Genomic DNA, 15,222 nt, shown 5'->3' with positions numbered 1-15,222 from the left:
CCCCCTGCGTTTAACATCAGAGTCATCAAACTAGTTAACTTGTCTCCAAACACAAAGTCTCTAATTCAGTTTCTAGATCAGGTGGTTATAAGGACCTTTAAGGATTGTTACACATGGTACTTTATGGAAAGGATTGTCAAGGTTATAGAAGAGAACCCGGATAGAGAAAACATTATGAAAAGCCGGAAGGATTACACCATTGGAGATGTCATTGTTGTTACAGAAAAAGCTATGAAGCCATCAGGTCCGAAACAATGAATCCCTGCTGGAAAAAAACTGTGTCCAGATGTTATGCATGACTTCACAGGATTTACCATAGAGCCAGTCAAGAAAATCATGAAAGAAATTGTGGATATGGCAAAAAATAATAATAAAATAAAGGTAAAGGATGAGTGAGGAATTTCAAGATCAGATCTTGGAGAAATTCAAGAGCTAATAGATACCACACCAGAGGAATTAACAGAGATGACTTGATGGCGATGAGTGTTTCTGAACCAGTGCCAGACGATGAGGAAGACAGAGCAAGCAGTGCCAGAAAGCAACGGACGTTAGACAGTCTGGCAGAAGAGTTCCGATTATTCAAGACTGCTTCTGAATTTTTTTAATGACATGGATTCTTCTATGATAAAACAGTGGAAGTGGAAGAACGACTAGTACCATATAGAAACATTTTTAAAGAAATGAAAAAAGCAAAAATGGCAGACAGAAATTATGATGTATTTTTGTAAAGTTACAGCAAATATGCCTGCCTCTCCTTCCACCACCCCTACCTCTTGAACCTCTACTGTGCCTGAAACAGCACGAGCAACCCCTTCTCCTCCTCCTCCTCAACCTACTCACCGTGAAGGCAACAGGGATGAAGACTTTGTGATCGTTCACTTGCACTTAATGAATACGTAAATATATTTTCTCTTCCCAATGAATCTCTTAGTGTTTTCTCTGGCTTAGTTTATTGTAAACATGCAATATAAAATACATATACAGAACATGTGTTCATCAACTTACTGGGAAGGCTGCTGGTCAACAGTAGGCTATTAGTAAAGTTTTCAGGGAGTCAAAAGTTATACAGGGATTTTTGACTACATGGGAGCAGGAGGGTTTGCACCTCAACCTCTGCATTATTCAGGGGTCAGCTGTACTTCAGGGTGCTCCTCCAGTATCCCTGTGCTTAGGTGTGGGGTCTTCTTTTCATATCTGACTTTAATAACTAAATGATTGCTGTGTTTGACATGAATGAGTTCAGTGGCTGTAATAATTTTCTGTGCCATTGGTCGTACGTCCTTTCACGAGCTTTGATTGTTCTCCTTGCCTCTGAAATGACCTTTGGAGTAGGTCAAACTGCTTAATTTGGTTAGAGAGTTCTGAGAATGGTACATCCTCCAATATAGTTTACAGACTATAATAGAAACTTTGCTGGCAGGAGTTTACGAATTGCAACAAAAACTATTTGCTATCTTTTGTTCTCTAGACTATCGATATGCTATCTTTTATACCATACTTTCTAGTATTTCAGAAATGCCTTGATCATCAACTAAAGTTTTCCTTTTGCTGCCAGACTTGACTTTCCTCAAAAAACCTACCACGTCACCATTTTCTGAGCTCTAGTGCTATGTCCTGTAGTATACATAGAACTTCTCTTGAGCTCCTAACAATTCTCTCTTTCTCTCTCTAGAACTAAATAAAAACCGAAGAAAGCTTTTTGAATCGCCAAATGCACGCACCTCTTTCCTGGAAGGTGGAGCGAGTGGAAGGCTACCCCGTCAGTATCACTCAGACATTGCTAGTGTCAGTGGCCGCTGGTAGCAGCGCCCTCTCGGCACATGCCCGCTGACTAACTGTAAAGTGGACACAGGAGATGTGTGAACAGCCTTCACAGCACACCGTCCTCAGCACTCTGGGTGTCTGGTATCAGGACCAAAGCATCTTATTCGCACCTGTACTTTATGGCAAAAAGGAACAAAAGAGAGATGTTCTTGTATGTCATACAGAACACCAAATGTGGATTACTTTTTAAAAATGGCAGTTGGACAGAATTTGCAATATGAGGATAGGGCTTTATTTCCTGTTTTTATTTACCTATATAACATATGCACTGATTTTTTTTTTTTTTTTTTTTTTTGTTACTTAAAATGAAGGATGAATTGACATCTGGGATGCCAGAAAACTTAGGAGTTATTTTGTTTGCTTGTTTTGTTTTGGTATTTGGGGATTTTTAGAAAATAATCAAAGTGGAATTTTCTGGTACTGCTTTAAAATAATTATTGCGGTCTTTCAGCACTTTACACGTTCTAATTTCTTGTCCTGTGGAAATTCTTCCTGTCTCCATCTCTCTCATTTTCATGTCACCTACATGTTGGTACAGATCAGAGTTAGTTACATTTTTCTGACTGCATCAAACTTATTTGAAATGGTACTGGATCTTAGTTTCTGTGCAGAATATTCTGTGACTTTGGGAAACTTAAGTGACTCTGCTTGCTTCTGGACCAATTCTGTTTCATGTATGTTAGCATCCTAGAAACACCTAGCAATGGACCTAGTTCCACAGTAATAGGTGCAAAGAAAGACCAAATGGACTTTGCAGTATTAACCCTTTGCAGTCGTCATACTTAGCTGCTGCCTGTAATGCTAAAATGATTTTAATGGTTGTCTGGAAGCAAAGGGCTGTTTTTTAGTATATTGCCACTAAAGGACATTTATTTATATCAAACTTTTATTTTTAGATATTATAAGCAATACAGTACATAATTGATGAAATTGATATTTACTAGAGATTTATGGTAGAGAATGGACAACATTCAATAACTGGAGCCCTAGATTGTCACTTTATTTAAAAAGACAAATAATCATCTGACAAGACAGCACTGTTGCCATTATGGGGAGAAATAGATTACAATCCTTATCATGTACACATTAGCTATGTTCCGTATGGCCACAGGACTTTCCTAAAACCCTATCTGTCTGCTTGAAGTAGACTTATGTTTGTTGAGAATGAACAGGCTTACTTGAAGCCTCCAGGGTGACAGTTCATAAAGACAGCTAAGTTCTGAAGGAAAAACAAAAGATACTTTTTAAGTGGCTAGAGTCATTATTACAATCTTATACTGTGAAAGTCCAAGAAATCAGACAACATTGTTTCCTGGGTCTTTTCAGAGATCTTATAGATTTATGAAGTGTTTTTAATCCATGAAGAAAATCACTAAAGTGCCTTTGTTTCTTCAAAGCAATATTATTTCCAAGTATATTAATTTGTTAGAAAACTTTCCCATAGGAAATGTTGTCAGTTACCTGTACTGTAAAGAGTTATTTATGTCCAGTAGTCAAGATTTTCTACATGGACATAAGCCACTCTCACATGCTCTCAGCAGAAGGCATTAGATAAGCATATACAAGAGTTGGGTACTTTTATATAAATATGGGATGAGAAATACTTGCCTGACACTTTTCCATGGCTGAGTCTGACCATTACAGTAAGAACAAGAATTGAAGAGGCATTTTGCACACAGAAAATTTTTCACTTTAAAATATGGTATTTGTTACCTTGAAGGCATAGATAATAGGCCTGTCATAAAATTATCAATTATAACTGGCATTGAGGGACTGCCCTTTTTAAATTAAACTAAGCCTTATCTGCTTAAGGATGTTGAACTGAATCACTCCCTTTACTCATCCTGTGCATATGTGTACAAACGGTCTTGTGGATCATGTGATGATCATCCATCTTATTTGATTGTATTAATGCATCATGCTAAACATTTAACACAGGTTAACAATACCAGATTTGTGTCCTGTTCAACAACTCAGTACTCTAAATGTTGTTTTTAATAAGACCTTCCCAGATAATAATCATTTGGAGCTCTTTTCCCAGCTCTCTACCATGCATTTGCAACAGGAGGAAGACGGAATGGATACGCAGTATTAAGTTGATTTATGAACAGTGCTTTGATATGCCAAAGGGGAAACTGTCCCACATAAATTAGATTAAGTAGGGTGGCTAAAAATAAATAAAAACACTGGAAATTATTTCTCTCACTTTCTCTTGATGCAATGAAGGGAATATGACACTACAGTATACAGAGTTGTTATATGATGCACAAAATATTTTGATGATTTGAATAAATGTTAACTTTTAATCTGCGCCTTAATAATGACTGGTTATCTGTAAATATAGAACAGATACAGATTGTATTTTTCTGTGGGTTTTTGTCCTTTTAGTGATTTTTTTCCAAAAATGAGAGATGGAATTAACATTGAAAATGGGAATTTTTTCTAACTGAATCAATTGTTACATGAAAAATAAATTTATATAACCCCTTTGTATTGCTCTTGCTAGCTGAAGTGTGTCTTTTTTTAAAAGCAAATCTGTACGCATAAACTCTATGCCTATCTTTGTTTTCTAAGAAATAATTCTTTTTTTGGCCATTTTCGGCAAAGTTGAAAGATGTTTCTGCAGTAGAATTGCATATGGATTCTGTATTCTCTTATTTTGCATTGACATTCCTCATTTTCAACCAGCAACCAAAGCACTTTATTTTAGTCAGTGAATCCAGGACCAGTCATCAATCATTGTTTCTTAGGCCACCCATAGGTACATACAAAAGAGTAACATTCTAGAACAGGTTTTATTCTTGTTATTTCTTTTCTTTTATAAAGACTCAAGTGTATGACCGCTTTGACAACCTCATTTATCAGCAAAGGCTGACGTGATGCTGGGCTTTTTGATCCAGGTTCCCCTTTCAGAGACTGCCATTGTGTTATCTATCACACTGTGTGTTTACCATGCCATGCACTGAGATGCTCCCTGGACTCATGCTAAACGGAATTGACACTCTCTTACTTATTCTGAGATTTTGCTAAATCTTAAAGAAAACCTAGCCCTCCACACATTATGCCCCCAGGAATATTTCCCCTGAATTAGCCATGCCAGTGGTTCTTAAACATTGTTTCTAAAACAAAAATTCTTTTGATAATTGGAATCTTACCTGTGACTCAATATTAAATTATTCATGTATTACTTATTCGGTTCATTATATACATACTAATGACACAGAAATATTTAGTAAGTGTCAGGCTCTGGTCTAGGAACAGTCATGAATAAAACAAAATCCCTTGCCCTCCTTGAAATTGAATTCTAAACGGAGAAAGGTGGTGCTAAAGAGGGAGAGGTTGGAGGATGGACTATCCCTACCCTTCATATGGGTCTCCATGTGTTTACCACACTCCAGGGGGACTCTAGAGAGCTCTCTAGAAACCCGTTTTTAACAAAATTGTTAAAAGTGGCTGAGCACAGTGGCTCATACCTGTAATCCAGCACTCTGGGAGGCTAAGGCCAGCGGATCACATGAGGTCAGGGATTCAAGACCAGCCTGGCCAACATGGTGAAATCCCGTCTCCACTAAAAATATAAAAATTAGCCGGGCATGGTGGTGCACGCCTGTAGTCCCAGCTCCTCGGGAGGCTGAGGCAGGAGAATTGCTTGAACCCAGGAGGCAGAGATTGCAGTGAGCCGAGATCACAATAATTGCACTCTAGCCTGGGCAAAGAGTGAGATTCCATCTAAAAAAAATCCTGTTAAAAGTACCCACGATGTTGAAACAAGCCTTGCAAATGCAAAATATTCCTTCCTCTCATTCCCCCTCCCTCCCTATCTCTAGGTTCCAGAGGTTTAATCACCTTCTGAAAAGGAGCGTGTGGCCCAAAGTGCTATGTTCCACTGCTTTATAGCTATACCCTATGATGATGATAGCTGAGGACTCATGACTTCTTAGACTTGACTCCAGGTTACTTTGGAGTTTTTAGAAATCAAGTTTGCCTGAACGTGATTTTTGTTACCAAGAATACTCCAAAGAATGCATTAATACTTGGAAGTTAATTCCAAATGTAGACCTCCCACAAGACAATAGTGCAATAAATAGAGTCTCCTTAGATGACTGTTTCCAAGGGAACTTCACTCCCTTGGCTATATAAATCCTGGTATATACTGTTAAATTAGCTCAGAATTTATCCTGGCTTACATACTTAGTAATTTTGTGAATTCAAATGTATTGAAGTGCATTTAACCTAATTTTGATAATCTGATGTTTAGTCAATGTATTAAATATTCCAGTCATCACCAGAGGCCATGATTCTCCTACAGTCCCACTCCAGGTAAGTCAGCTTCCTTTCTTCTCCTCAAACAGCCTTTTGGATAACTTACAGGTCATCTGGCTGAGAAGTAAAGACGTTGGACTTTGTCGTTTTACAAACATGCATTTAGATCTTGTCCACAGACCTCGGGTAAATTTCTCTGTGTCTAGGAGTCCTCATCTGTGAAATACAGGATTTTCCTTTCACTGCAAGGGCGTATCTTTGCCCATCAGGGATCCTCATTGTGTTCATAATTCTGTATCAGAAGGAGAAAGCCCATTTCCTGTGCCCAAATGTCAGAACTGTAAACTCCAGTCTCAGGGACCCACCTCCTGGTTAATAAAGTTGAACTCAGAACACTGTCCTGAAGGTCGGGGTCAGATTTCTGTACCTTATTTGGTTGCTTTTTATTTTATTCTTTTAAGTCTCTGATTCACCAGAGTATTGAAAACTGGGCTCTCCATATGGGTGGAGAAGGTTAGTAGCCAATTCTGATAGTCATATATTTTGTGCCTAATGGCCCTATTCCCCGAGAGTTCTCATTACCCTAAATGGTATTGACTCCCTGTCACCCAGAAGGTCACCTCCATCCTAGCCCTGGTTGCTGAATTTCTCCCACTTTTATTTCTCTCTGCCCACCACTACCACAGGATCTCATACAAACTCCCTTTGTGTGCGTATAATGAGCTTGGCTTTTCTTTTGAAAGGAGCCATCTGCCTGTATTTGTGCTGTTTAGTTGTTTTTCACTTTAAAAAGTGAACAGAGTTAGATAATATTTGACCATTCCTAGAGACATGGCCAGGACACTTCAAAAACACTTCATCAAGGGATTTCACATTTTTGTTGCTTTTTAAAATACTTTGACTCACTCTGAAAGGAGGCAAGTGGAGCTTGAAGTTCCCTTTCTCAAGGGTTAGGCCATGAATGTGTTTGGAACAGATTTTGGGAACTGGAGTCTGAATCTGATTTAGGAGGCAGAATTTCAGTGTGGGAACCAGAATCTTTAGGAAAAAATTACAGTAACCGAAATGTTTCAACTTCATAATAGGATGTTTGGATGAGTTACAGGAGAGAAAAAAGAGTAGCTCAATAATTGGGTGTGTGTGGCCCCTTTTTTCCAGGCCAGAGAAAACAAATGACTCTGAACTCACTGTCTTTACTGCTGCTTAATTCCTCAGAGAGAGGCTGTGGGAATTAGACATTAAAAGACCTTAGCAAAACATCTAGAAAACAATTTATGTTCAAACAAAATTTTCACCCAGGCACAATTGACTTTTTGTCCAAACTGCTGATACAATTTGATTCAAAGTCGCTATGGATAAAATTTTCCAGTTTTATAAGTTTGGGGACGTAGGTGGGTGACATTTCCTTATTTTTTCCCCTCTTTAACAGAATCATAGACTGATATTAATAACAGCCAGGCTTGGAGTGGTGGCTCGTGCTCGTAATCTTGGCACTTTGGGAGGCTAAGGCAGGAGGATTGCTTTAGCCCAGGAGTTCAAGACCAGCCTGGGCAATATAGGGAGACCTCATCTCTATTAAAAAAAAAAAAAATAGCCACGTGTGTGGTACATGCCAATAGGCCCAGCTACTGTGGAGGCTGAGGTGGGAGGATCACTTGTGCCCAGAAGGCCAAGGCTGCAGTGAGCTATGTTTATGCCGCTGCACTCCTGCTTGCATGACAGAGCAAGACCCTATCTCAGAAAACAGCCAAATGAAGTTGCTGTAGGTAAATTCTTCCTATGGATTGAAAAACATCCACAAAGAAAAATTATGCTACCTTCTGCTTCATGAATCTGAGTTAAATTCTTAAAAGAGAAGGGGAAATTCCATCTTGTTCCTTTCTTTATACATTTAAAAGCTTTTTAAAAACACATAAAACGACCTTAAATATTTTCATGGTAAAAATGTGAAGATGGGGAGGCTTTAAGGAAAGTTACAGCTTTGCCTGTCATATAATAAATTTTATACCAGGCACTCCTAGTATAATGAGGATGTCTTTAAAGAACTGACTTGCATAAAAAATAGCAAAGAACATAGAATCGAGTTAGAAAAGAGTATCATGGGAATGATGATGATATTTGCCTCCCATGTGTCATCATAAGCGTAGTATAAATGCAAACTTTTTGGAATATCCATGTAATGGGAAATGTAAATATGAAAAGTGGATTCATTACTTTCTAGTCACAATATTTTTCAGCCAATTAAGAAGGCGAAGCCAGTTAAAGAAATAATACAAAATGAAAACGTTTTGATTTTGAGCCTTTTAATTTTTTCAATTATAATTAAAACTTTCATATCTTTAATTGCCTAATTTTATGTCCTCTCCATACAGTATTTCTGTATGAAGGATTCTATATTTCTGCCAGTTTGTTAACAACAATTAAATTTAGTTGGTGCAAATACAGGTGTTCATTATATGAGCATTTCTCAAACCATATGTGCTGAAAAGCCAGTTTTTTGATTTTCAATTTATTTCAGACTAATATATTTGTAAAATATAGTAAAAATGTTGTGATCATAGAAAATTGCTATGAAGTTTTTAAATGCTTACTCTGACTTTCTGTACTTACCATGAACCAGGAATAAATACTTCTTGGAGATATATATATATATATATCTGTCCACAGACCACTCCTAGAGCAGTACTGAATTATAAGTTTTTCATAAAAGAAACTTTAAGAATGTATTCAACAATATATGGAATTATCAAGTGCCATTGCGTGCTTTATCAGCTGTGCCAGCGTGGAGAGAACTTAGACGTGCTTTCAAGTATCTTTAAGACACAGTGACTTGTATAAACCTCTTAGAGACAAATCAAAATGTGCCTTCCATGTGTGCTCAATGTAAATGTGCTTTTGTTTTGATTTCTGCTTTTTGGCCAGCCCTGTGGCTGCTACTGCAGCTCCCCGTGTGTTTAATGTATCAAATTCCCCCTGTGCTGGTCCCATTTATTTATGCTTTCCCACAATTGAGGGAAAACAGCATTTTCAGTCACTTGGAAGAGGATTTATTTTGTGTGGCAGGACCTCTAGATTCTGGCATGCTTTGGAAGTGGAAAAAATTTTCTTTGATATCCTCAAGATGGTAGTTTGCTGGGTTCCAAGGAGAGACCAGCAGAGCACACATGTAACAGTACAGCATTTTGGAGGCAGGCCCGTTGCCATTTTCACCCTTGGAAGGCTAATACAGTCCACTTTGTTTGAAGCCACTCTTTATTAACAGATGTTAAAACGTTATCTCCTTAAGATGCTCTTAGAAATTGATTTTAGGCCGGGCGCGGTGGCTCACGTCTGTAATCCCAGCACTTTGGGAGGCCGAGGCGGGCGGATCACGAGGTCAGGAGATCGAGACCATCCTGGCTAACACGGTGAAACCCCGTCTCTACTAAAAATACAAAAAAACTAGCCGGGCGAGGTGGCGGGCGCCTGTAGTCCCAGCTACTCGGGAGGCTGAGGCAGGAGAATGATGTGAACCCGGGAGGCGGAGCTTGCAGTGAGCTGAGATCGCGCCAACGCACTCCAGCCTGGGTGACAGAATGAGACTCCATCTCAGAAAGAAAAACAAAAAGAAATTGATTTTAGCATTCTGCTAAAGTAGAGGAATCCTCTTACCACCCACAGCAGGCAGTGATAAAGATATATTTTTAACAGCAAAAAGGAAAACCAACTCCCAAACAACTGTCCCTCCAGCCCACAGCCTAGAAAAATGAGTTGACAGCTCTGTAAAGAGGATGTCCAAACCAGTGTGCCTGCTAGAATTGAATGAAGCACCCACGTGGAATGACAGTAACAGACCAACTACCCGCTGGTTGAGGATTATGAAGACCAACCATCCACACATAGGGATGGAAACCAAGTAAAACAGTAGGAAGGGAAAGGAAGAGGTTGGTGGAACACACTGCAGCAAGGCCTGCAGGCCCCGGCACAGAGGACTGACATCCTTGGATTCCCGCCTGCGGAACTCGAACGTGTTCTGGATTCAGTCCCTCCAGCCATGTAGTGGGAACTGCTTCAGCCAAAAAGGATCTCCTGAAATCACAAGGCTCCATAAAGTGGCTTCCTTTCCAAAACCTGCTCAGGCTTTCTAGGATTTCTCCTAGTTAACTGGGAGGTGCGGGGCAGGGGGAAGGGCAGACAGCAGGACCACTCTCTCCACGATGGAAGGAATGGAGGGGACTCCACAGCAGGTGCGAATGTGAGCCGTGACCAGAGCTGAACACAGAATCTTGCTTTATAAATGAACATGCAGCCCACAGCTGTATGCCTGCAGCCCTGCCTGAGTGCCTGGGCCACTTTGCATAAGAAGACTGTGCCAGCTTGGAGGGACTTGAGCAACAACATTTTAACTCCCTGCTATTAGCCCAGGGCCGTATAGGAGTTACAAAGATTAATTACTGTTTTCTGCTTGGTCTTTTGTGATGCTTTAGTTCACACTATTCTTAATGCTTTTTAAATTACAACCAATAAATTTCATAGAAAGAGACTCCCCATCTCCACTCTAAATGAAAACAAGTTTCTGGGGAAAGTTTCAGAGAATCTTTCTTTTTCTAAAAGCTTTCCAGATGGTTCTGCCACACCACAGCTGGAACCCCTGAGCAGGACCATTGTTCAATGTCCATTTCCAATTTAATATTTTTCCATGATTCTAAGTTTGAGTCTAACCCCATCTTTTAGATACTAAAGACTTAGGCAGGGGATGAGTTGTAATTTGCTTTTGTTTGGCAAATCCATTCTTCAAAGTATAGGTTTAAAAGGACATAAAGAGCTCTTAATAAGGCAATCCTGAGTAAAACACACTTCAACCTCTGCCAGCCTTTAAGAATATCTGCTACCCGTAGATCGGTTGCATGCTAATTCAAAATTAGTCACAAATTTCCTAAAGATTTGTATAATGCGATGGTTTAAAGAATAGGTTAGTATGTTGGACCTTGTACTTAGAAGGAATAAAATTACATTGCTAGAATTCTGCCTTTCAGAGATGGAAATCCATACTACTCTGCCTCCTTTATGCTTCCTACTTTACTGAATGTCTTGCTTTGGGGCAGGGCTGGCTTCGTGGGCATGTGAGCAATGCAGTTGTCCAGGGCCCCGTTCTTAGACGGGCCTCATACTTGGTTTTAATGTTCTGGCTTTGTTTGTTTGTTTGTTTGTTTGTTTTCATCTTGAAACTCTTGATCTTTTAAAAAGAGAGCTTACATTTTCATTTTGCACTAGGGCCCACAAATTCTGTAGCTTGTCCTGCCTGGAAGGTGATTCCAGCTCCCTACTAATAATCAGAAACCCTCAGCCAATCCAACTTCCTTTCCATTTTTGTGGCTGTCATATTAAACTGTGCATCAAGATGAATGGAGAGAAGTGGCTTATTTTGGGAGACTGGACATAGATCTTCTCCCTGGAACAGTGATGGGAAAAATACTGCCTGTGTTTTGGCCCATTGCCCCTTCCTAGCCAGACAGACTGGGCTTCATTCAATGAACAGCAAATTCAGCATATTACTATCACTGTTACTTTTGTGGAGCATCATAGGGAAGCCAGACTCGAAAGAATCTTTTCTCCCTTGCCTTCTGCTAGGGCTGGGCCTTATAAATGTGTGTGAAGTAAATGGCTGACTTAACGGATGTATGGTCTGGCCAATAGTTGCCATTCAACTTCCCTCTCTGTCAGCGCAGTGCTCTTTGCCAAGGAACCTGGAGGTCCACTCTTCTTCCTCCTTGGATCCTCTGCCTCATTTGTGGTATTTAATTTATTACTTAGGGCTTTTTCTTTAATCAAATGAGACCTCATCAATAAAATTAGAGGTGGGTAGACAAGGGGAAAAGCCCTGTTGGACTAGGACAGAGCAGGTAGGGAGAAGGCAAGTTGTTTCTCCAGGGCATTGGAGAGGAAGAAGTTAGTGTTTTGCTAATCAAGATGAAGATTAAAACCTTCAACACTGCCGGGTGGTAGTGGCTCACACCTATAATCTCAACACTTTGGGAGGCTGAGGTGGGAGGATCACTTGAGCCCAGGAGTTTGGACCAGCCCAAGCAAAATAGCAAGATTCTGTCTCTACAGCATTTTTCTTTTCTTTTCTTTTCTTTTCTTTTCTTTTCTTTTCTTTTCTTTTCTTTTCTATTTTAAGTAGCCAGGTGTAGTGGCATGTGCCTGTAGTCTCAGCTACTCAGGAAGCTGAGATGGGAGGATCACTTGAGCCCAGGAGGTTGAGGCTGCAGTGAGCACTGTTTGTGCCACTGCACTCTAGCCTGGGCAACAGAGTGAGACCCTGTCTCAAAACAAACAAACAAACAAACAAATCCTCAATGCTTCCTGAACCCTGTAACTAGATAACTGGCCGACAGTTTATGTTCCAAGATATCCTGGATTTGGCATGACTTGTGACAGGGAGGAAAGAGGTCAGATGAAATCATCAACATGACATGTAGGCAGGGCACCTGGAGAAATAATACCCAGCTAAATTCTGAAAGTTGCAAAGATTCAAAGGAGAAAAGGATGGCATAGGTGTTTTGGTACTTACCAAGGGCAGAGGGTTTTATGGCACAAATGGCCTGCAGATGGGAGCCAGTCTCTTCCAGAGGGCTCTGCACTCGCTAGGATGTGGAAATGGACTGGCTGGCTTTCAAATATGTATTGAGCCCTTGCCTTATACCATGCTCTGTACTTAGAGCTTCACATAGATTTTCTCATTTACTTCTCACAATAACTTTAAGAGATAATGCATTAGTCAGCACACCTTAGGATGCAGGCAACAGAAACTCACTTCAAATGTATTTAAACAAAATGGGGAATGCATCGGCTCATGTACGTGAAAAAAAACAGGGGACGCTTCAGGCATGATTAGATCCTTGTATTCAGTATTCTTAGGAATCTGTTTTTTTCCAACCCTGTTTTGCTTTCTCTCTGTTGCCTATATTCACTATTTGGCTTTCCCTAAGATGGCTACTAATAGCTCCAAGCTTACAACTGATGGAAAGAGTGTGTCTTTTGCAATATTCTAACAAAAATCCTGTAGAAGACTCTCACTGGCTTAAACTGAATCATGTGCTCATAGCTGACTCAGTCTTTGATTAACCAGGCTTGGATTATATGCCCACCCCTGAAACCTGGGTGAGTGCAGCTGAAAGAGCCACATAGACTGAATGGAGGAGGAGTACCTTCCCAAAGGAAAAAGAGGGGTCGTTAGTGGAAGAAGCTAGAATAGATACCAGCAGGAAAAAAAAAAATTCATTACAGGGAGGCACTATTGTCATCCCCTTATAGATGATAAAACTGATACAAACACATGATATCTAATTTGCTAAAAGTCATATAGCCCGTAGGAGGTCAGCTGAGGTTTAGACATAAGCTTTTTGACTTTAAAAAGATAACTTTCTTCACCACTATGCTGTGCTGCAAAGGATCTGGGGCAACATGGGCAGACTTGCTGGTCATACATTGCCTATTTGTGTTTTGAGAGGGACCGTGATCAGAAATGGGAAATTGACTTGAAAAGAGAGTACCTTTCTGCATATGCTAGCAAGCAGGAGGGTGGAATTCCTTGCAGGCTGCCCACCTCAAGCAATGCAGAGACTGGTTGAGAGCATCTCAGGCAGGCAAGGTTCAGAGCTGAGAGTACACAGTTTGTAAGTGGCAGCACCTCCTCTGGGCTGTGTGTAGGAAACACTTGACCTGGAAGAGTCACATACTCTACTGGCATTTCATCTCTCTTGGGGGACTCACATGCTCTGATTTTTCCAATTTCCATGGAACTTAAACCTAGTTGTGAAAAACAATGTAAGGGCTGTGACTCCTATGTGAACTGTTTTCAACCTGTCATGAAAATATTGTCTCATTATCACAGGAAGGGAGACAATGGCAGGTAATGAGCCAGGTCTTCCCTGTTTCACTTCGACTCCCACCCAACATTCCCACCCCCTTTCTAGGGTAAAGAACATGCTTGATTAATGTTTGAATTTCTCCAGTGACATTACTATAAAACTGTTTGATTGCAAATATTCTGCTGTGCTTCTCCTGGTGATCTAATGATATTTGCTGCTTGCTAAATATTGACTATTGGATTTAGCCCACTTACCAGTTCTTCATTACTTTGGGCAAGTTATTTGGCTTCTCTGGCATTCTGCCTTCTCATTTGTAAAATGCAGTTAACAAATTTCTACCTCCCAGGGTTATCCTGATGATTAAGTAAAATAATTTGGATTAAGAATCTCACCCAGTGTCTTTCAATTAGGACATGCGCAATAAATGCTCATTTCTTCTTCTCTCATGTCTCAGATCAGTGCTGTCTCTAGGACAACACTTCAAAAACTGTTGAGAAAAACAATTACTAAAGTTATTTGCATAGGATTGTTATATTTCATAATCTTATATACAGAGTTCCTTGCCTCTTCTGAAATGAATTTTCCACATAAGGTGGTTGGTGATGCCCTCCAGTCAGAGTTCACCAAGAACACACCTGGAGTGGATGCCTTGGGGATACCCATTGTAGGTAGAACACCCACTATGGGGGACAGTGGAATGTCTCAGTAAGTGGGTGTCAGAAATGACCTGTAGGATTCAGGCTGGTGTTTTGGGGGAAGGATTAAGCAGAGAGGTTTTACAGTGGATTGGATGCCTGCATTGCCAAGACTGGAACAAATGGGATGAGGTGTTCACATCTCAGAGAGCTCTGTTCCAACTCCAGAGGTTGCTCAATCAGAGCAATAAAGTGGAAGATGGACTGATCAAATTGGGCATGACTGATGAACTCTCCCTACTGTCTTGATGTTGGCATCCAAGATAGTGGAAACAGCCAGAAAAGGCTTCCTACATGGCTAGTTCATGAAAGCAGTGGCATTTGTTTGAGATTTCTCTTGGCAGTGCATCCTCCAAAGGAGTTATAATTGAGACTCTTCCTGAAGCTATGGTCTAAGACCATCAACAATCTCTGTTGTTTCTAGCATTTCTCTAAAACAAAAATACAGGCAAGAACCCAAAAGGAAATGAGAAATGCATGTGAAAATGGAGAAGATAAGCTCAAGGCTGGTAGACACTTGTGATGACTGCTTCCAGGGGTCAAATATCAGTGAACAGAATGCTTATTCTCCCTCCAGAAGCCCATCT

At 40.2% G+C, this 15,222-nt stretch overlaps 2 protein-coding genes across 5 annotated transcripts in view; both read left to right on the top strand.

The window, feature by feature from the left end:
* Positions 1 to 4,329, top strand: part of BICC1 (BicC family RNA binding protein 1) — a 328,071-nt gene extending 323,742 nt beyond the window's left edge. For 3 of the 4 annotated variants that reach the window (XM_050803022.1, XM_050803023.1, XM_050803025.1), the window contains one exon: positions 1,673 to 4,329. In XM_050803022.1, the coding sequence (XP_050658979.1) occupies positions 1,673 to 1,803 (131 nt within the window). In that variant the 3' untranslated portion in view covers positions 1,804 to 4,329. The remainder of the gene's footprint in view (positions 1 to 1,672) is intronic. The other variant, XM_050803024.1, reaches the window with a different exon arrangement.
* The window catches only part of PHYHIPL (phytanoyl-CoA 2-hydroxylase interacting protein like), a 1,239,789-nt gene that overhangs the window by 796,855 nt on the left and 427,712 nt on the right, over positions 1 to 15,222 (top strand). The window lies entirely within an intron of this gene.

This window comes from Macaca thibetana, chromosome 9 (genome assembly GCF_024542745.1).
Source record: "Macaca thibetana thibetana isolate TM-01 chromosome 9, ASM2454274v1, whole genome shotgun sequence".
Lineage (NCBI taxonomy): Eukaryota > Metazoa > Chordata > Mammalia > Primates > Cercopithecidae > Macaca > Macaca thibetana.
Note: the sequence above shows the minus strand (reverse complement) of the source record. Positions and strands in the feature narration are given on the sequence as shown.